The sequence below is a fragment of the Vicugna pacos genome, chromosome 17 (assembly GCF_048564905.1).
Source record: "Vicugna pacos chromosome 17, VicPac4, whole genome shotgun sequence".
Classification (NCBI taxonomy): Eukaryota; Metazoa; Chordata; class Mammalia; order Artiodactyla; family Camelidae; genus Vicugna; species Vicugna pacos.
The window spans coordinates 54,411,938-54,433,807 of NC_133003.1; the positions used below are offsets into that span (position 1 = coordinate 54,411,938).

At 54.4% G+C, this 21,870-nt stretch overlaps 1 protein-coding gene and 1 long non-coding RNA gene across 2 annotated transcripts; one reads left to right on the forward strand and one right to left on the reverse strand.

The window, feature by feature from the left end:
• Nucleotides 1–3,689: 3,689 nt before the first annotated feature.
• SEC61A1 (SEC61 translocon subunit alpha 1) lies at nt 3,690–18,071 on the reverse strand. The gene is made up of 12 exons (XM_072941995.1): nt 17,894–18,071; nt 17,645–17,712; nt 15,080–15,145; nt 14,903–14,981; nt 13,806–13,937; nt 11,976–12,085; nt 11,568–11,721; nt 9,104–9,264; nt 7,807–8,004; nt 7,343–7,534; nt 6,889–6,965; nt 3,690–5,661 (listed from the first exon to the last, which is right to left on the reverse strand). The coding sequence occupies exons 1-12, from the start codon at nt 17,898–17,900 to the stop codon at nt 5,475–5,477; spliced, it is 1,431 nt and encodes a 476-aa protein (XP_072798096.1). The 5' UTR covers nt 17,901–18,071; the 3' UTR covers nt 3,690–5,474.
• A 159-nt stretch (nt 18,072–18,230) lies between these two features.
• Nucleotides 18,231–19,862, forward strand: LOC116279819 (uncharacterized). Its single transcript, XR_004189113.2, has 2 exons — nt 18,231–18,501; nt 18,919–19,862. It is a non-coding gene; the product is annotated as an uncharacterized lncRNA (long non-coding RNA).
• The last annotated feature ends 2,008 nt before the right edge of the window (nt 19,863–21,870 follow it).

Here is a 21,870-nt window from a genome sequence, read left to right on the forward strand (position 1 = left end):
AGCAGGCACTCGAGAGATACTTTCAGTGAAGAGGTCCCAGTCCTTGTCCCTCTTGGAAGAAGAGAAGGTCACACTGTCTAACAGGAGCCAGAGGCCACCAGGATCCCAGACAGCAGGCCCTTGGAGAGGCCTGGAGGCTCCCTGTGGCCGGACCCTTCTGTGTGAGGCCCCGCAGGACGGGCACTGGCTCAGGGCCACACAGGCTCTGGAGCAGAGGGGAGAGAACCCGCACAGGCATGGACCTTTTTCTCTGTGTTCATGGCTTCCGAACCTGATGTGCTGGCCCTCACCGGGCCCGCATCCCCAGTGAGGCCCAGGCAGGGCCAAGGCAGCCAGAGGGGAGAAGTGACTGTCCACTTTGTCCCAGTTCAGTGAGCTCTCCTTTTTGGAGCCTGGGAACAGGCCCACGGAGAGGCAGAACAGGGGCCATCTGGGTCACCTACTCTTCACCCGTCCATTCATCGTCTCACCTCCGTTTACTGGAGACAACAGGCCCCAGGGACGGGCCGGCCTGGGCAGGGTGCCGGGCCGCTCGGGGTCCGGGGAGGGCGGGCGGCCGCAGGGCTGGCTGTCGCCGGCTGGCCCTGTCGCCCTCGCCGTCACTCGCGGCAGGCGCGGTGATTAATGGCCGGGCCGCACCGCCGCGGCCGCCGTCGGCGCTCGTCTGCGGCGATGGATGCGCTGTCAGGCGCCCGGCCCGCGCTGACCCCGGCCCGGCCGGCGCGATCAATGGGCGGCGCGCGAGGCGGCTGGGCCGGCGCGATAAGATGGGCCGATGGGCGCCCGCCGGCTGCGCGCTCGACACCGCCGTCGCCGCGTGATTAATGGGGACGCGGCGGCGAGGGGGGCGCGGGGGCGCACGGGCGCACGGGGCCGGCAGTCCCAGGACACGCGTGTGCGGCCCCGCGCGAGGGCTGGGGACAGCTACGCCGCCTCTGCCCGCGGCCGCCAGCTCTGCCCCACTACCCGGTGTCTCGGGAGGCCCGAGTCAGGCCCCGTCGCCCGCGCCCCCCCGCCGGCCTCATGAGCGAGGGCGCACAGCCTCGGGACCGCCGTCGGCACGCCACCGGGAAGGAGCGGGAGCCGGGGCTGCGGGGCGGCCGGAGGGCTTCCCGGAGTGGAGACGGAGTGGAGCGGCAGCTGGGGCCGCCCCAGGCCTTCCTCGCCGCTTCCCGATGTCTCCGCAGCCTCGCCACCGCGAGGCCACAGCGCCCCCATGCGGCGCCCGCGCCCAGCGCCGCCCGCCCCGCCCAGGACACGCCCCGCTCCTGCGGCTGCTCTGCGACGACGGAGGCCGAGGCCTGGGAGGGCTGGGAGGGAGTGTGTGTCCAAACGCGCACGTGGGAAGAGAGCAGTCAGGGAAAGCTTACCAAGCGGGGCTTTTAATTTAAAAAGTGTGTGTGTATGTATATGCGTATGCGTGTATATATCCATACACATACATATTTGGATAATTTGAACATCACTCAAAATGTAAAAAGTAGAGAGGTGTAGCGTGTAGAGTCTCCCTCTCCCCCAGCCCTCGGCCACGCTATGCTTCCCAGCATTTATTAGGAAGTATTTCAAACGTAAGGAAAGGTTCAAGGCCGCACAGGCTCTGGAGCGGAGGTGTGGGCTGTTTCCTGTGTCCACCACTTAGCAGCACGCCGAGCGAAGAAGGCAGACACAGAAAGACAAACACCCTGTGGTCCCACTTGCATGTGGAATGTAAAACCTAAAAAACAAGTTCATATATCCAGGAACAGACTGGGTGTTGCCAGAGGCAGGGGCTGGGGCTGGGTAAAATGTTACAAAGTTAGTAAGTTCTGGAGACACAGTGTAGAGCACGGTGATGATAATAACGCTGCATTGCATATTTGGAAGGTGCTAAAACAGATCATAAAGGTTTTCATCACAAGGGGAAAGTGTGTAACTGTGTGATGTATGTTAGCTAACGCAGCTTATTGTGGTGATCGTTTCATAATACATACAAATATCGAGGCATGTTCTACACCTGAAACTAATACAGTGTTATGGGGGGTGTTCATAGGCTCTGTTCATTCACTTATTTAGCTGAAATGCAGTCGGTTTGCAATATTGTGTTAATTTCTGGTGTGCAGCGTGGTGATTCAGTTATACGCACACTTATGCATTCCGTTTCATAGCCTTTTTCATTATAGGCTATTACAAGATATTGAATATAGTTCTCTGTGTTGTACAGTAGGACCTTGCTGTTTACCTGTTTTATACCTAGTAGTTAGTATCTGCAAATCCCAGACTCCCAATTTATCCCTCCCCATCCCCTTTCCCTTGGTAACCATGTTTGTTTTCCATGTCTGTGACTGTTTTTGAAACTAATACAGTGTTACATGTCAATCACATCTCAATTGAAAAAAGGGAGAACAGTTGCAGCGTCCTGTGAACCACCGCTGGGCTTCCTGCCCTTGGTCCACCGCATCCCGTCTTCTCGTGCATCTGTTTCACGCACGGTGCCGACATCTGTACACCTCCCCCCTCGGTACTCCAGCGCTATCTGGAGCTCGATTTGTTTTTTCAAAGGTCGAATTTACACACAGTGAATGGCGCTAATCCTCAGTGGACAGACAGCTCCACGAGTTTTGACAAATGAAGCCCAACTCCTGGTCAAGGGCACTTCCAGCACGCTGACCCAAGGCGCCACGTTCAGGGTTTTCCCACCAGACCCGCCTTCCCTGCCCTGCAGCCTCTCAGGGTGGGCACATCTCTTCTGCAACTGGCTCTTTCAACCCCTCGAATAGCCAGATCCAAGCCCCGAGACTGGTGCGGCCGTGTGGGCAGTGAGTTCTTGGTCACGTGGGGCAGCTGTCTGTTCATCCACCTCCCTGTATGGGGCTCGGTGATGCGTCCCGTCTTACTTCTTGTGGTAAACAGCCCGTAGTGGGACGGCTGGGCATAGGGTAGGTGTTTAGTTTTGCAAGAAGTTGCTAGGCCTTTCCCTGATGTAGTCTTCTTCCCCCCCCCCACCCCGCCACCCCAACCCTATCTTTAAACACGGACAGCAGCACGACTGCTCTGCTCACCGCTCCCCTGCGGCGGCACACCTCGGAGGTTCTTCTACCTCAGTGCACGAGGGCTGTCCTGCTGTCATTTATCCAGACAGAAGGGAACTGGGGCAAGGCCCGAGGCTTGGCAGACGCTGCAGAACCTCAACTTCGGGGACGAGAACTCTGAGGATGGACACAGCTCCTGCCCTGTTGACCCAGGGGCTCGGTCATGTGGGCTGAATGGAAGGAACGGGTGATGGGGAGGTGTGCTGGCCGCAGGCTCAGGGCAGGGTGACGGCGAGTCCCAGGGCTCCAGCGCTGGGGGCAGGTAAGTGGGGGAGGGCACTGCCTGGGCCCCTGGGACTCAAGAACCAGGCACTGGTGGGCATTGAAGTTTGTGCTGCAGCTTCTGCCGCCCCTTGGATGGTGTCACATGCCCAGCCCCTGGCCCTCGTGTCAGGAAGCCATCCTCCTCCCTGGGCCACTGGCTGGCCCCTTGGGTGCAATGGGAAGCTCACCCACTTCCCCACGACTCACAAACTCCCTGCATCAAGGGGAGCCCCGGGCAGAACCAGGACCCAAGCCTCCCACACCCTGAAGGGCACCGCACCCTAGCCCACGCCCTCCTCTCACTGGCATTCTCGTCAACACAAGAAACTGAAAACCAAGACACCACCACCAAGCAGCTTGTAAAAAGTTGGCTTTATTTCTCTTTTTCACCTTATCTCAGTTTTGCCGCTTTGGCGTCCACAGTGACAGTCCCCTGGAAGTTGCAGCCAGCCCCCGCCCACCGTGACCAGTCACCGTGGAGCAGGGCCCGGGCCATGCAGTGTCGGAGGCTGCAGCAGGGCTGCGGGGCGCCTCCCGCGGGGCCTGCGGTCCTGGGGTTGGCGGCGCTGCCAGCCCAAGGCCGTCACGGGGTCCCCATGGCAGGCGAGCAGACTGTGGGGGCTGGTGTCAGGTCTCCGCTCAGGACTGGGTCGGACAAGGCCACGTGTGGTATGGTGGGTGCCCGGGCCTGGGGTCCACGGGCCTTCCTGGCTCTGCAGCTGACTCGCGGGTAGTGTCAGGCAAGGCTGCGTTGTGTCCCTCGCAGGGTCCCCTGGCTGGCACAGCCAGTGAGGTCTCCTCGGAGCCCCTCCAGACTCAGGCAGGTGCCACGCTTGCCACCTCTCCTGGCTCTGTGCTTCGAAAGCCGCTGTGCACCTGCTGCTGGTGGGGTATCTCCACAGGGCTGCACAAGCCCCTGGATCTCCCGTCCTGGACCTGGGGTGTCCTCCGTGAGAACCCCTCAGGCTGCGCCGCCCGGCTCTGTCCTTGCTGCCGGTCCCCAAGACAGGACTCCCCAGAGGCTTTAGGAAGGGTTCTGATTTCTAAGACCTAGGTCACCTGTTACTGTGAACAGGACTTATTATAGACATAACTGTGAGTCTTTTTATAACAAACATTGGAGAAACTTGATTTCACCATGGGTCTGGGCCTGTGCCCTCCGCTCTGCTGGGCGGTCCTGGCGAAAGCAGAGGATGGAGGCCTTGTGCCATTTACTTTACTTGCATTTGGTCCTAAGCACATTTTAAAAGTTCTAAACATTCGACTGGGAAGTCTTCAGCCTAGCAGGTAGCATCTGAGGCCAGTCACGGAGCCTCCCCTCAGCACGGCGAGCAGGAGGGGATCCAGCACGGGAAGCAGGCCCAGTGAGAGCCAGAACCACCGGACAGGCGGCTCCCCCGGGGTCCTCCGCACAGCGTCCGAGCGCTCGGCGAGGCGGGCGTGACGCCACAAAGCCGCGGCACTGCGGGCAGAGGACACGGGCTGCATGGGCACAGGGCCGGCAGGGCCGGGCCGCCGCGCTGCTTTTCGGCCCCAGAGCCCGACTGGACAGCCAACGGGCACAGGCAGAAAAACCGAGGGCCCAAGAGTATCATCTGGAAATTCGTCCCTCTCTTTTGGAAGAAGCGCTATCCTGAAAAATTACTTTTAAAAGGGAAAACAACCATGTCTTTCAAAAAAAGTTTTAAGCCAGATGTTCCCGCCCTGGTTTGAAGGGGACGCACTGGCGAAAAGCCCACTCGCCCCAGAAAACACGATCTGCTTGCCTCTCACCCTCCCGCCACACGAGCCGCAGACCCTTCAGCAATGTTTGTGCTTCTAACCAGCAGGACAGTCCCCCGGGGAAACGGCTGAGACCACTGCAGTAGCCGACAGCACTGAGAAGGTGCAAAGGTCAAAACAGAACTTACACGGACCCGGGGAGCCACCCCCGTCCCCATCTCTGGCAGTCAGCGGAAGAAGACCTCTCTTCTACAGTCCGGATGCCAATGCCAGAATAAAAAGCAAAATTTCAAACTGGAAAGTTTCTAGCACTTTAGGAAGTGGAATGAAAGGATCAAATGCGTCAGGAAACCAAGTCCTCACGCCGCAGCAGTGCCCTGCGCTGAGGCTTCGCTGTGCCCGCCGCTCCGGGAGCCAGGCTCAGAACAGCAGGGCCCCCATACTGCCGACCTCGCTCTGCTCCTTGACAAAGATCTCGAAGTACTGGTAGATGATCGTGACCGCCAGCAGGATCCCCGTGCCAGACCCAATGGCGCCCAGGAAGTCTGCCAGGACGGAGAGGGCCCCGATGCACAGCCCGCCGAAGGCTGCGGCCGTGGGGATGTACCTGGGGAGTGGGAGACGGTCAGCCACGCGCCGCCACGCAGGCCCCTCCAGCCCAGCTGCCTGACCCAGGCCACAGGAAGGGCCGGGCAGCCAGCCCCGCTCACCTCGATTTAGAACCCAACTCCACGTCCCCCACGAAGTCTGACCCACTCGCACATCCTAATGTCCAGGAAGTGGCCACACAAGTCACACGTGGCTACTGAAACGGGACCGGTCTGATTAGAGACGCTGAAAGTGCCACCCGGGATGCTGAAGAAGATGAGTTACGACCTTTTTTATGTTAACTACAACTCAAATGACATTCTGGACCTACGGGGCTAAATTAAATGCATCGTACAAGGTAACAGACGGAACGGTTTATTAGTTGTAGGTCTGTATTTTTACCTTTCAAATGTGGCTGCCAGGAAACTTAATTAAAATTTAATATGCAGTTTGCACTGTATTTCTACTGAATGGCATTATAAATCGAGAGGCTTCAGAGAATTCCTAAGGGAATGAACAAAGCTGCCCAGCTCTGACAGGGACAGGTAACGATTTGGAATTCCTGTGGCTGAGGTCCCCAGGACAGGCTCGGTCCTGATTACAACATCTGACCCTGTAAACAGCTTTACGGGGAACCAGTCACATTCGTTCCTTCCTGTGTCACCTGCAACCACTTCCCAGTGACCACAGAAGTAGTGAGTTGTTGGCGTGAAAGTCTCAGACCCTCTGGCCAACCCTGCTGACCAAGAGGCAGCCCTGCTGTGAGGGAGAGGCGTTCCCTCCCCTACCCCTATGGTTGCCCTACGCTGGAGGCCTTTCCCGTGTCCCCAAGTTACTGCCATATGTGGCCCCACCTCTGCCCAGATGCACAGTGTCCAGCCATCTCCCCACCCCAACTGGCTGATCTCAGCCTCCAGCACTGGCCTCCTAACAGGGCCTTGAGCGCCAACCCCTCCCTGCAGTCTCTGCCGCCCTCTCTGGCTTCACCTGCTGGACACCAACCTGTGAAGAAGCCTGACCCTCCACCCCTCTCCCAGAGTGCCCTGTGGAACCCTGCCCATGAAGCACAGCGAGGTCCAGCATCCCACAGCACCGTCCAGCCACATGCTTCAGTCTCCCTCCTGGTGAGAGGCCAGGTGTGCTGATTTGATTCTCCAGTGTCCAGCACTTAGCAAGCTCACAGAAATCTAAAGACCCAGGGACCTTTCCTGCCCTGGGACCCCCAGCCCCCAGGGCCAGCACCCACCGGTTGAGTTCATGGACCATGGACGTCTCTCGGTGGCCCCGCATCACCATCTGCTGCTCCTTCAGCTGCTTCGCAACCTGCGAGATGCCCACCAAGGGGACAACGTTCAGATTCAGACGTGAAATCAAAGGCCAGGTGGGTGGTTCACGGGTCACCACTCACTCACAGACCACCCCCCCGCCCCCTCACGGCACTTGCACAGGTAACTCTAAAACTGCCACCAAGAATTCAGGTGAGGTCTAGTTTCAGTGTGGCTGCGGCCTCCAAGGCAGGCACTGACTTATTCATCCCAGCTCCACCTCTGGCCACCAACCCTCTGGAACTGGCCCTGACCGGGATGGAGAGCTGCATGCATTCACAGAGGACGCGGTGAGTAGAGACCCCCCACCAGTCAGCAGCCAGAACTATGGCTCCGGCTTTAACTTCCTCCCCAGAAACTGTAGTTCATACTCACATCCTTGGCAGAGGAGCCCGAGACCTCGATCCACGTTTTGGAGAAGAAGGCGCAAGAGCCCAGCATGAACACTATGTACACCACGGCGTGGACGGGGTCTTCCAAGACGGAGCCAAAAGACTCCGGAGGGGACAGGTAATAGCAGAGGCCACCGACTGGATAAGCACGCGCTGGGCCCCCAGAGGAAGTGTCCTGGAAGAGGTCACAGAAAGCCTGTGAGTGTCCTCTCCCGCCTGAGCGTCAGACAAGGCCAGCTCCGAGCCATGAGAAAGAACAGTTTTGCTCAGGCGCCCACAAGACAGTTTTCTGACTGAAAAGGAACTTTAACGTGCATTTGTAATTAAGAGTGTCTTTGAGTTGGTCAGGAGCAGGACACACAGGGACCCAGCAGCGCCACCTGCCACAGCCCACATGGCCAGGGGCCCAGCACTTCACGGATGGGGCCCTGAGGCCACTGTACTTACAGACCAGGTGCCCAGCAGGCTGACCAGCAGGTTGCCACTGAAGCGGGCAGACAGCATCTGGGAGATGACGTACAGGTTGGACACCAGGGCGGACTGCAGGATGATGGGGATGTTGGATGTGTAGAAGAGCTTGATGGGGTAGGTGTTGTACTGGCCTCGGTAGCGGGCCGACTTGATGGGCAGGTCCACGCGAAAGCCCTGAGAACCAGACAGCCAACAGCCTCACTGCCTCGTCCCCGCCATGCCGGGTGCCAGGGCTCCCAGGCCACTGCACGGGGGGCACTCGGGCAGCAGGCACCCAAGCACAGCACATGAACGATTCTATTTGTCAAGAAACAAAGTCCACCACGTTTCAGCCACACCTAGGTGGGACAAAGTCCTACCAGTGGTTCTCTGGGGTCTCCCCAGCCTTCAGGCAGCCCCTAGGGAGGCCACCCGCCGCCAGCGCAGCTCGGCCCCTCCGGGATGCTCGCCCTCGCTCCAGGGAAGCCAGGCTTTCCGGCTTCTCCATGAACACAGCCTCTCCCTCTGAGACTCTTGGAGACTGAAGGGCTTCCTTCATATGTATACACTTTGCAAAATCCCAGTGCCAAGAATAGAGTTCAGAATATAGAAGATTTAAAGTAAAACCTTAACAACCCGGCCACAAACACCTGCCGAGCCCTCAAGAGTTAGCTTGTTACGAACCAGGCAACTGACTGCCAGTCTCGGCTGAAGGAGCAGATGTGTTTGGTCCTCAGAAAAAGCACGTGGTGGCACAGGCACCTCTGCACAAGCAGTAAGCTGCCTTCTCAGCACCCTCCCTCCTTCTCGGTAACTATCAGAGCGCAAAGCGGCTGATCAGAAACACGAAGACAAACCCAACTGCAGGAAAGCCATGGGCCGTTCAGGTCTCTTACTCAGCAGCGAGTGGCCCAGACGCACAGCATGGACGGTAAGAGCTGTCTAGAGGAAGGCCTCCCCAGATGAGGGCGTGCCCACACGCACCCAAACCCTGGGTCAAAAGTGACAGGGTTTCAGTCTGATTACTGTTCACTTCTCTGAACTAAGACCTTGGAAAAACGCTGACAGGCCCAACCAGAAGGAACGTGGTTTCAGAAACGTCAGCTCTGCCAGCTCAGGCAGGTGCCCGGGACTCTGCGGGACCCACATGTCCAGCTCGCATGGAACCCGCTCGTTCAGAAAGTGCGCCTCACCATGTCAGCAGGGCTGGGTGGCTCACAGCAGCCCTGGGGGAGCGGGGAGCGGGGCGCTCGCCAGGCACGCTGACACTCAGACGCGCTGGGTCTGAACGCACCTGGAAGTAGATGACCACTGCGAAGACAAAGATGGTGGCGATCAGATTCATGAGGTTGGGGAGATTCTGGCGGTAGAACGCCTCTCGCAGGGCTCGGACCTTGTCGGTGCGTGTGGCCAGCAGGTGGAACAGGGCGATGATGGCGCCTTCAAACTCCATCCCTGTTACGGGTAAGGGAACAAGCGGCTCAATGTGGCGCTAAGCTTCTCAAGTGGCCAAATTAGAGAGAAACACAGAATTGGTTCTGTGACTCACAGGTCCTCCCCCTGTCAACACAGGGGTAGCGGAGTCTTCTCAACCCTCGGTTCTGTTTCTTCTCTAGATTTCAACCCACAGAAATGGGCCACTCTACCTTTTTGAATTAACTAACCTCATTTCTTTGGCTTATGAGTCAGAGGCCACCAGGTGTGTGGACAGTCACCTGCAACGCTGTTACCAGCAAGTCTGCTGAGCTCCAGCGGAAGGACCCGTCCCCGTCCCCAGGGGCTTCTGAGCAGCTTGGGGTGCAGGCTGCCCCGACAAGGCGGCCCAGGCTCTCTGCTCACACTGACAGCCAGCCGAAAGCACAACAGGGGCACCACACAGTCCATCCCAATCAGAGGTCACACCCTCCCACAGAGGCGGGCCCAGCAACAGAGCCAGGAAGCAGAGGTTCCCCCAGTGGAACGGTCCCCCGGATAGTCGCAGGGACCCCTCCCCGTTCCAGGATTGCTCCTCTGGGGCAAAGCCTTCCTTGATCATCCAGAGGAAGCCCCCACCTTCCTCTGCTGTGTTTTCTCCTCAGTACCGGTGGTGACACCTGAGGCACACGGACACTCGGTTCACGGTATCCCGGTACCGAGAACAGCATGGGGCCCTGGACAGGCGCCCAGTGAGTGTCGGCCGAGTGACGGGCGGGGCCGGGACAAGCTCCGATTCTCTTCGCTGGGATTCCCGCCCCCTGTTCCCTCGCGCGCAGGGTGGTGAGGGGCTCGGCCACTGCGTCTCCACGGCCATGCTGCCCTCCCAGCCCTGCAACCTTGGTGACCTCTGTCCTTCCCCAGGGTCATCCTCGTGACCCCACTCTTCTCCCTTTCCCTTCACTCCCCAGTGAATGTGGCTCAGGTCGTGGATCACGCCTGCACACGGGGGGCTGTGGACGCGCCTTCCTGGCTGCCCCCCTCCAGCCGGGTCCAGACACTGCCACTGACCTTGAGACACCCACGGAAACAAGCCCACCTTTGCCCCCAATTTCCCATCACCCTTGTCCCGTCTGGTGTCCTCTTCTCCCAATGCCCTCGCTCAGCGCTTCCTTGCTGACGGGCGGGAGACCCAGCAGCTCCCTAGATGCACACTCTGCCTGCCCTCTGTCCACCCGGGGGAGTCCCTCACTCTGGGCCCATCGCCCCTGCCAATGGCTGCTGAGCCTTTACCAAGTGTCCCCCCTCCTACCCTGGGATCACCTCCTCGTCTCAGGACACACTGCTGCCATCCCTTCAGCCTCTAACCTTTTCTGACCCAGCTCTGAAAACACTGCCTTTGGCCCCCCCGTTTCTCCCAGTTTGCCTCGGATGTCCTCAGCTCCAGCCAGTGCACAGGGAGGAGCCGTCCGGTCGTGCCCGCTCTTCTGAGGGCCTCCAGTGCTTCCTACCTTAAGCCACACTCTTCTCCCTGCAACGCGTTGGCACAAGTGGCCGTCCCTGTCTGGGGACCTGTTTCGGGTCTGTCTGGTGAGATTATGGGCTCTCTGGAGGCCAGGGACTCTGTCTCCACCCTTCCATGAAAACAAAACAGTCAAATGTGCATAAATATTTATGTCTCACGTACTCTTCTAAACGAACAACATACCGAATGATGAAAATAGCTGATTTCTCCTTCCTGGTAACTCGTACTCCAATGAGATCCCCTTGGCACTCCCTGCCCGGAACACAGGGCGCCAGCACTGGCCACGCCCCTGCCGCGCGCCCCGCAGCACGCAGCCCCGCATCCTCACTTGTCTCGCCCCGGCGCTCAGGGCACAGCCGGGGCTGGACCCAGCGCGTGAGCACCCACGTCCCTGCCTTGTACAAAGCTGCCCCTGGCAACCAAGTTGCTGGTTCAGTGACTTCATTTTCAGAAACTTACTCACTGAGAGCAACTGGCAAAGTATGTACAGATGAGCAAACGAGGATAACAAAGACTGGAAACACTCCAGACGTCCGTCACAAGACTTGTTAAGAGAACGTGCTTGACCCCTGCAGCGCCATCTGCCCTGTGCTCAGAAAAATGAGGCGGGATAATGTATTCTGGCCAGCGAATGCCCACGACACTCTGGACGTGACAAATGCCAGCTGTGTGTTGTCACGAGCATAAGCCTGTTTTAAAAACCACTGCAGACGCACCAGAGAAGTCAGAAGAGATGTAGCTAAACTGATCATTCTTCCTCGGAGTGGGGCACCGCTGGCACTCCTCACAGAGCCCGCGCCCAGGGGCCCGGGGCCCTCACCTCGGCCGGTGTTGACGGTGGTGGGGCTGAACGCCTTCCACACGATGGTCTCGCAGATGTTGGTGGCGATGAAGAGGGAGATCCCGGAGCCCAGGCCGTAGCCCTTCTGCAGGAGTTCGTCCAGAAGCAGGACGATGAGGCCAGCGACAAAGAGCTGTGGACACGGACAAACGCACATAAGCAGCCGGGCGGGTGGCCGGCCTGCCTCCTCAGGGGGCGGCTTCTCTGCAGGGGGCGAGCGCCGAGGGCTCCGTGGACGCTGCCCGGCGGCCGAGGCTCCTTCCCTTATGAGTTCAGAAGGGCAGGCACAGGGCTCCGGCTTCTTCTCGGTGGTTTTTTATGCTCGATTCAGCTCTGTCACCCAGGGAGTGTGGCCGTGAGGGCTCCCAGAAGGGCCAGCACACATACCTGTATGGTGATAAGCAGGCAGATGCCAGCGCCCATCTCGGAGGGGTCTCCGTACATGCCCGTCATCACATACACGATGGACTGGCCGATGGTAATGATCATGCCGAACACTACAGGCCAGAAGAAACCAGGTCTCAGGAGGGCTCCCCTCTCCCGCCCCAGGGCCGCGAGGAGAGCTGCCAACACCCACCCGGGTGGGCAGCCCCGGAGGAGACGGAGACTGTCGGGCCCGCCTCCGAGGAGCCGTCCAGGAACACCAGCACATGTAACTCAGACACTTCCAACTAAAGCACGGAGCTCTTTAATTCCACCTTCTCCCAAATTCCTTTCCTCTCCGTGACGGGAGGAGGACACGAGCTGAAACGTGGTTCTCACAACAGGTGCTCAAGACAACACTCAGGCACACGTCGGTGACAGCCCCAAACGCAGGCGGGTTCCGGGGGAACCAATCGCCTGGGCTGCCCAGCAGGCTCATGCTCCAGGTCCGAGCCCAGGGCACAGCATGCCAGCTCTGGGATAAAGTGCCCCCTTCTATTCAACATGCTTTTTAAAGGAGGACCCCACAATGCCACCAGTCCGGCCGGCACACTCCCTCCGCCACACGGTGCTCTTGGCCCAGTGGAGGCTCCCCGTGTGTGCCGGTCCTGTTTCCCGCATCACGCGTTACACTCCACCCCGACGTGTGATGGAACCACGTTTTACTGACTACATGTTACCAGGCAGATCTCTGAGTGTGGGTCAGGCTTCAATTTCAGCTTTTCTGCTTAGTTTGCCAAAAAAATAAAATTTTACTCCTGAGTGTTTCCCAAATGTAGTCCCTGTTTGATATCTTAAAAAGCACTCAATTACACGGAATCCTTTTTTTTTTTCAATGGAGGTCCTGGGGACTGAACCCAGGACCTCATGTGTGCTATGCATGCCCTCTACCACTGAGTTATGTCCACGCCAAGACTGAATTCTTAAGGCAGAAAAAATTCAAAAAATTGTCCAAGACCAAAGAGAAAACAGCTGATTTGTGCTTTTGAAAATAATGCATGTATATATTTTAAAATCCTGACTTGTGTCTGAAACTGACACGTTTAAATTAGATTCGTCTTACTTGCTCAACTCTTTAACCTACTGACTTAAGACCTGTGAAGCGCGCTGCCGTGGAAGAACACAGCTGGGCAGGAGACTATACACCCCATTTCCTAATTACTGTGCGTCAGTCACACTCAGAGGCTGAACTTGGTGAACGCTGGCGACTGGTCATCACTGCTACGAGTGCCACTTGTTATTTACTGTTGGGCAAATACCACTGTTGTCCCCACTTTTATGGGTGTACAGACTGGGACGTGAGAGCTGTCCGCTTTGTCCCAAGGTCACAGAGCTGAGTGGAGGGGATCACCTTTCCCTAAGCCAAATCCTGAACTCCCAGAAAAAAAAACAAAAGCCTTGTCAAGTACCTGCCACGTGCCAGGCACTGACTGGTACCTGACACACATCATTCAGCTGAACTAAAGGAGCCACAGCTCCCCCGAAGTGGTAAGGAAACTGGCAGTGGAGGGCACCACCTCAGAGCCCTGCCCTTTCCCGTGGACACGTGGCCTTGGGGTGCCGACACCCCCCACCACCGCCCAGCATGCCCCAAGTGCTCTAACACAGGCCACAGGGCACCTGCAGGGCTGTGGGCCCAGGCGGGGACATCGCAGCAAACAAAAAACCACCACCTCCTCTCAAAACAACCAACCCCCCAAAAAAACCAGAAAAAAACTCTGTATGCCCTAAACTTTGTCGCAAATTCAAATTTTCAACTACAGGCACCTGAACATTACTTAAAGTCCCACTTACACTTCTGGGCTCCATTGAAGAGGGCTCGGTCTTTTGGAGTGTCGCCAACTTCAATTATTTTGGCACCAGCCAAGAGCTGCATGATGAGGCCGGAGGTGACGATGGGGGAGATGCCCAGCTCCATCAGTGTGCCTTAGGGAAGAGGGAGGCACAATGCAGTCAGCAGTAGCTCCGAGGAGCCAAACACGGTTGAGAACATGAGTGAGCAAAACCGGCTGTGTCCCCCGACACAAACCCGGTGTGTTTCGGTCTGCCAGCAGTATTCAATTCAGGGAAGAACCCCCAAAAGCCACAATAAGAGGGTAAATCAATTCACTCTGCTCAGTTTCCAGGCAACATCTTACTCTGTTTAGGAAGTCAAATGGCGTTTACACCGATGGCGGCGTTTAAATTCCCCACAGACAGATTCATTCTGGTTGTACAGAGATAAGAAATGTCCATCTCTTCATTAGTTAATAAATAAAAAAGAGTAACATTCAAATAATTTCCAGAGTCTGGAAAAGAGGCCTGCACTATTGTATCTGGTTGTGAATAACCCCTACCTTACATTATGCTAAAATGAGCTGTACTTCCAACTGTTCTGAACTTAATTTGCACCATATTTTGAAAGTGAGTTAATCGAAAGCAGTATCAGTGTAAATGCTAAAGCCCACCCCCGAAAGGCACCCGGTCGGAGTATTCAAAGCGCTGTTACACGTTTATTATTCTGGACATACATACGTAACCTGTAGTATGAAAAAGATGCGGCTGAGAAGCAAATTACATATTCTAAAGAAATGTTATCGAAACAGGAGAAAGGTAGGTAAAAATGTCATTTCAGTTGTTTAAAAAGCATTCTAGTCTTCCCACGCTTCTTAGAATTCTCCATGGTGCAGACTTACCTTGTTGTTACAGGTTTCGTACTGCATTCAGACGTGGTTCCCAAGGTGCCACGTGCCTGGGTGCTGAATTCAGCACTTCCTAAGGCTGCTTTTTAGCACAGCGCACCAACATTCTTTCCCAACCCTCTGAACGCCACCTAAAGCTGAAGCCTGTGATTTCACTGAAGGAGCCTGCCAAGCCCACACCATACAGAGAGGTACAGAGGCCCGCCATACCTCTGTTGGAGGCGAGGATCACTCTCATCCAGTAGAAAGGGTCGGCTGAGTCTGAAGACATGATGCCAAACAGGGGGATCTGGAAACAAGCAGAGAGGAGTTGGTGCCCTGGCCTCCAGCCCACGCGGCTTCCCCCCACCCCCCGCCCTGGTACTGGAGCCCAAAAGCCGTGCTCACCTGGCAGCACACCAAGAAGATGAAGAGGGTGATAGCGGTCCATAGCACTTTCTCCTTAAACTGAATCTGCAGTTGGAGAGAATGAATCAAGGCAGCAAGTTATCTCCACAAGCAAATTAACAGAAATGGACTCAGATCAAACCCCTTTCTCTGCTCATCGGAGAGGCAAGCCTTGAACACTCCGAACCATGTACCAAATGCAAACACCAAAGTGTAAGTACACAAACTGCATGCTTTCTACGTACAAGGCACATGTGCAGAACCTTCACATGTGTCGTCGCGTTTAGTCATCACACCATGTAACAGTATTATTATTTTGCAACAAGAAAACTGAATCTTGAAAAGGCTAAGTAATTTGTCCCAAACCCCATGGCTGAAGTGGGTTTGAGTCCAAAGCCTATGCTCTGAACCATCAGTGTGGACAGTTTAGGATCAGACCCAAGATCAAGAACGTTGCAATAGCAAAGAATTCCCAAATCAGGCAAGCCCTTACAACATGTGAGCAACCACGTTTCATTTGAAAGGGTTTTGCAATTGACAGACTCTTGTATTCAGCTAATTTATAATTGTGATTGTTTCTTAGTGTATTTTTCATGAATAAAAAATTACTGGAGGAGGGAGAGCTGTACGTTCAGCCTACTCACTACCAGCAGCATCTGTTTAAGACTTCTCACATCCCATCTGGCATGTAAGCAGGACACTGACTACACAGAATCATTCTACAAATGACTAACCAGCATCATTACAGAAGCTGAGACCCCTGCCCAAGGCCCGCGTGGGACTGCACAGTAGAGCGGGCACCCTTCTGGGTCCTCTGCTCTGAAAGCTAAGTGTCTTCACCAGCACCTGCTGCCTGCACAGCAAGGAGGAGCCTCAGGGGGCTTAACAAGTACTGTGTGGACCAAGGATCACAACATGGAAGTACCTTGTGAGCGACAGTACTAAGTGAACAAAATCGTATTCTTAAAAAATACTCTTTCAAGCTGAAGTTTAAGTGAGTGTGGAGTCGGGGTCCTGGCTCTCTGGTCAGCCTGGGGCTGCAGTCCTCCATGTCTGCCTCCCTGGACAGGCCTCGACAAGACAACCACACAGGCAACGGGGATTCGATACTCAGATCTCCACGTGAAGGTGGGGTGAACCCAAGAACTCTTCCTCTTGAGAATGCTCCCCTTCCCCCACCTGTCATCTTCCCCCCACCAAGAAATCAGGAGGCCATGGGAAGGCAACACCGCTTCAGGCTGACCAGTAACCTAACAAGCTTGTATTGAAGTGAGACTTTAAGGGAAAAAAGAGTGGACAATTTTTACAAACCTCGTTTTTTAATAACCAAGTCTCCTCTCATGGATGCAGCCAGATTCAACAGCAAAACATCAAAATCTGTTTATCCAAGTCTTGTCCACCCGAGGCTTCTCAGCAGCCCCCAACCCACCCTTGACTCCTAGCTACTCCCTCTTCTCCCTCTGCTGCAAAAGCCTCTCAGCCCCTCCGCTTTCCTACGCCACCTCCACAGCAAACTTCTAATCTGCCCGGCTCCTGCCGCTCCCCCCACACCTTTCTGTTTTGTCAATACCAAACCACGTCTAACACTCCCTCCCATCAGGCTTCTTTGCCTCAGCACACTCTCTGTTCCTTATGCCTAGAATTCCTTTCGCTTTCTGCAGGGTAATTTATGTTCTTCCTTCACAGCTGCCATCAGACACCAAGTCTTCCAGGGGCAATCCCTTCCAGAGCCATTGCTGTACCCTGCGCACCCTTCCACTGCTTCATCCACTGCAGTTACAAGGCCAAGGTCACACCAGGGACTGTGTGAAGGATAGGACCCTAGCAAACCTGCCTCTAGAGCCATGCTCTTTCTTCTGTACTGGAGACACGCATGCACACACTCGCACACACAGATCTCTGCATATTAGCTCATCAAAGGCAGCACATATGTGGGGCACGTGAAAAAAATGTGAAGACAGAAACCTATTACTCGTAACTGTCTTTAAGAACCCAGTGAATGTTTTCCTCGTTGCTTAGGATCTTTCCTTACACTGGCAACACTCACTGTCTTGGTCTGTAGCTGTGCAGCAGCGAACATTCTGATAAACCTTCACCCTACCTCTACGTTCCTATCTTCCCGTGTTCTAATGGACCTGCTGTAAAAGCAGGGTTCGCAAATGCTCTTATTCTCAGTAAGTGACAGTCCACGGAAAGGTACAGACTCAATGTACAGACGAAAGGGACAGGTCTGGGCTCCTTGCGGCAGCGGGATACAAAGAGCATCTCCTAGAAGACCCGCCACCTGCTCCTGTTGGGGCTGAAGGGACAGGCAGCTCCATCGGAGTCCCCTGAGGCTCCCGAGGCCTCGCGCCCTCCCGGCCGGCATCCACTACGCGTGGCAGGGCACACCCGAGGCTCTGCGCACCGGCGGACGCTCACAAACGGCGCTCCAAAGCAAGCACGACGGTTCGGTGAGCTCCCCGCAGAGCGGGCCACGCCGACACTCCCGGGGGAGGGGCGTCCACTCGGCTGCCGGGCCGTTTTCAACGGGCGCAGGGCTTCCCCCAGCCCTCCTGAACTCACCTTCCGCTCCGGCTTCTGGATTTCGGGCAGGATCACACAGAAGGGCTTGATGACTTCCAGGAACTTGACTTGGAGGAGAGAGACAAAAGGAGAGCGAGTTAGGGCTGCAGGACCCCGCGCCGCCCCGGGAAGCCGTCCGCCCGGGCGAGGTGGGGCAGGGGCGCGGGCCGGCCGGCCGGTGGGCTTCCCGGCCGGGGCAGCGGGGTCCCACCCGCGGCGGCGGCGCCGGGGCTGCCCCGAGGGACTCACTGGCCATGGCGGCGGCTGCTCAGCTCCGGGTCGGGCTCCGGGTCGGACTCGGGGTCGCGCTCCGGCTCCGCTGCGCTCCGACTGCGCCGACGCTGCCAGCCCGGCCTGCTCCGGAGCGCCGCGCCTCGCCAAGAGACACGTCAGTCCTAGCGCCGCCGCCGGCCGCTTCCGCTTCCGCTTCCTGCCACGCGCTGCGGCCCCGCGCCGCCTGCGCCGAGACCACAAGTCCCGGCGTGCCGCGGGGCCCCGAGGCCTGTCGGGAGGAGGGGCGGGGCGGGGCGGGCGCGGAGCACGCTGGGGCGGCGGTGTGCGGCTGCGCAGACTGCGCCGCGAGCGCGCGGGGCGCCGGGTCTTCTCCGTGCCCATCATCAGCGGAACCTCGCCGCGCTAGTGTAGCCGGTGCGCTCCTTCCGGCGGGCGGATCCCGGCACCACCTTGGGGTCCGGCGCGCGGCCTCGGGGCCGACGGACACGGCTTCGTGGGGTGGTGGAGCGGACCCGGGCGGTCGTGGTCGGCAGGCTTCGGAAGGGCTGGGCGCCGGGGAGTCCAGGGAGGCCTCCCGGAGGAGTCGTGGTCCTGGAGAGAAGTGATGGAGGAGGGGCCCAGGGGTAGGCGGCCGTAGAGAGCACGGCTCGCGGTGTGGCTGCCCGAGTCCTCTGGGGAGAGGGGGCCTGTCGGGCTGGAGCCGAGGCTGTGTGAGGGGACGGTGGGATCTAATGTTCTTGGGGCCAGGGCGTGGCGCCAGGGGTGCTAGACCGGCAGTTTGCAGTTTATTTTCGAGGCATCTGTACGCAAGGGTGGCTTGTGAAACGCAGTCCAAGGGAAAGAGACTTCGTGTGTCAGCGTCTAGAAGGGGAGGTGGCGGGGGGTTCCTGGAGCGCAGTCCGGACCTGGACCAGTAGACGTTGGAGATGCAGATGTGGCAGGATGCTTTCTGCAGCGTTAATTTAGGGGTTGCTATTTTCAGTTTTTCCCTCCCCTCCCATTTCTATCAGGTAGCCAGGATTTGTAAACTTTTGTCTCAGGAATTTTCGTAGGACGGGAAGCCTTTTTTGAAAACCTAACCCGTGTATGGAGAATTCAAAAGACTGCAGGAGGCGGGCAGGAACTCCAGTGGTGACCCGGGTGTGACATCACTTGGTATCCATCCTTCACCCAGAAAAAGTAAGCCCGACTGCTCTACATGCAACCTCATCTTCCCATCCAGGACCCTTTGATGATTTCTTCTGGAGCTTTGGCCAGAAGCTAAAACTGGCAGCTCCTGGACTAATACATTCAGCAGGCAGATCAGAGCTGATATTTACCTCATACACACCCCGCACCATACTGATGGTGAAAAATAACTGAAATACTTCATAGTAAATAGTATCATAGAAATTGTTGTGCTCTACACTGGAATTTGGCACAACATTGTAAAATGACTATTACTCAATAAGAAAAGTTTCAAAAAAAAAGAAAAATTGTACAGTTACAGTTAGCTAATATAAAATTTAATGTAAACTCATAGGTTTGTTCTGACAGTTTTAGAACATTAGTACCGTAGAAAATGGGCCTCCTGTTGTAGCCACAGCTGAGGAACATTCATGTCACAGTCTGACCTGTGTCACTGAAGGGACTGGGGCTAAGTTGCATGTAACAACTTGCTTGTAATAACAAAACACTACTTGCTTTAGGAGAATCACTAGCTTAAAATAGTTTCATTGTTAGCTCAGTGTAATTCTTTTGAAATAGTAGGCGTGCAGGGTATTTGTATTTTATACACTTAAGATTTTAATGTAAATATTGAAAACAAATACCTAGAGTAAAGAGACAAAATCTTGATACATCTTTAATACCTGTAAATATAATAAATGTGAATCTTAATCTGCAGAAGAACAAAGAAGGAATTATAAGAGTAGTGAGTCCCAGTCTGGAACTTGTTTTGATACTGTGCAAAAATCCGCACAAAATAAAACTTGTATTAAATGCATTTTATTACATAAAATCTGTAGTTTTGGAACGAAAAATTTCTTGATTTATTTTTCAAACAGGAATTTGAGTTATTGCTAATGACAAATTTTGCCTGCAAATAGTGCTCAAAAGTTATGTTAAAAGATCAAAGTGTTAAACATGTAAATTTCATCAGGATGCTGTTAAAAAATTGTGGTTGTGGTTCAAGTGAGAAAAGCTGTGATCATCAATGAGGAAGGAATTTAAAACATTTTCATATATTAAACATCTGAAAACTTAAAACTCCCCCAAATGTCATCAAAGTGAAGATAAAGCAATGAAAAGATACAGAGGGTACTGTCGGCACTTTTAGCACTATATAGTTAAATATAATTGAGCATTTCCATGATTTACTAAAATGTCTAAAGGAATACTATTGATACGGAAATGGGTGCTGTGGAACCCACTTTTTGTAAAACAGATGCACCTAATGAGAAGACAACTTTTTCAAGAAAATAATGCAGTGCATTTTCAATCATCAAAGAAGCTTCATTTGTCTGACATAAAAGTAAATGTTTTGTTTGTTTAAATGCAGGTGTTTTTAAAGTTTGCTGAAAATACAAATTTCAAGATTTTGAAAACGGTTCTTGTTGATCTTACGGCACTGGGAGCTGCACTTAATACAATGTATTGAACTTTGTTGGTGGAGAAAAAAAATACGTATTTTATTGGAAAATGTTTTATAGAAGTGTCATAGGAATATTTTACAATTTCAAAAAGATTGGATTTTGTACCAAAAGTGCCAGTATAATGCTAGAAGGAGTCTGGAGTTTCAGCCAAAAGTTTAGGAAAAACAATTTTGGGTATTTTAATTTGTCACTAAGCGATCAAATTAATTCTGGATAAAGCAATACAAGATTTAAGTTAAGCAATTTTAATATTAAAAATATTAAATATTTAATATTTTCTGAATAAATTGTATTTATTACCATGCATCAAATATCAGAAAGAACTGCAAATGAAGTAGTGAGCTCTGAGCCCTGCTGGTTAGCCGGACGTGCTAGAGCTGCAGAAGTGACTGGAAGTGGGCAGCTCCTGCATGTTCTCTGTGCTGGGACTGAGGTGCGGGTCCTGCGTGTCTTCTGCTGGGCCTGAGGTGCGGTACCTGCCTGTTCTCTGTGCGGTAGCTATCCATTTGAAAAATGTCCTTAAGAGCATTGGCATTAAAAGATTTTTTAATGGAAATAGCTTTATGAGAAAAATGTGTTACTTATTAGAGCTGGCATTATTTCAGTGGACTGTGAAATGATTGACCATATGCAAGTTGTTATAGTGTGTTCCGGTTGCTACAGCAGAACACAGACTAGGTGATTGACAAAAACAGAAATTTCTTTCTCAGAGTTTTGGGGGCAAGAAGTCTGAGATCAGGGTGCCAGGGTGGTTGGGTTCTGGTGAGAGCCCTCTCCCGGCTTGCAGACTGCCAACTCCTTGAATCCTTACTTTGCAGTGAGCTCTCTTGTGACTAATCCCTATGACCCCTGCCCTTATGACCTCGTCAAGCCCTAATACCTCCCAAAGGCCCTGCCTCCTAAAACCACCACACTGGGGAAGGGGTAAGGCTTTAACATGAATTTTGGAGAGACACACTCAGTGCGGAACGTAAACGAGGAAACTTTGAAACAGTTAAATATGAAAAAAAAAATAGGTACACTGAAACAAAGTGAAATATCAATTACAAGAGAAAAACTATTGTATTGTCTAGTCAATAATATAAAAAGGTTTTTTGATGAAAAAGTGAATAATGAACACTTCAGTTCTTTCAATTTGTTGAATCCTGAGAGGTGGCTGGCTGGTCTGTGAAGCTCCATGGGTTGAAATTGAACACAATAGTGAATTAAGCCAACTGTTTAAAAGTTACTTCAAGAAGTGATTTTTGTGACTTGGAACCAGAGACCAAGAGTCACTGTTTTTCACTGTTGCATGTTTATGCACATGAAGTACATTCTTACCGTATTATCTTCCTTCATAAGGCAGGAAACGTGGATGTG

Excerpts from the sequence above, each read along its gene's own strand:
- SEC61A1 (XM_072941995.1), bottom strand. Across the intron at positions 13,938-14,902 it reads GATCCTCGCCTCCAACAGAG|GCACACTGATGGAGCTGGGC; the intron begins GTATGGCGGGCC and ends CTCTTCCCTAAG. Across the intron at positions 9,265-11,567 it reads CACCGTCAACACCGGCCGAG|GGATGGAGTTTGAAGGCGCC; the intron begins GTGAGGGCCCCG and ends TACCCGTAACAG.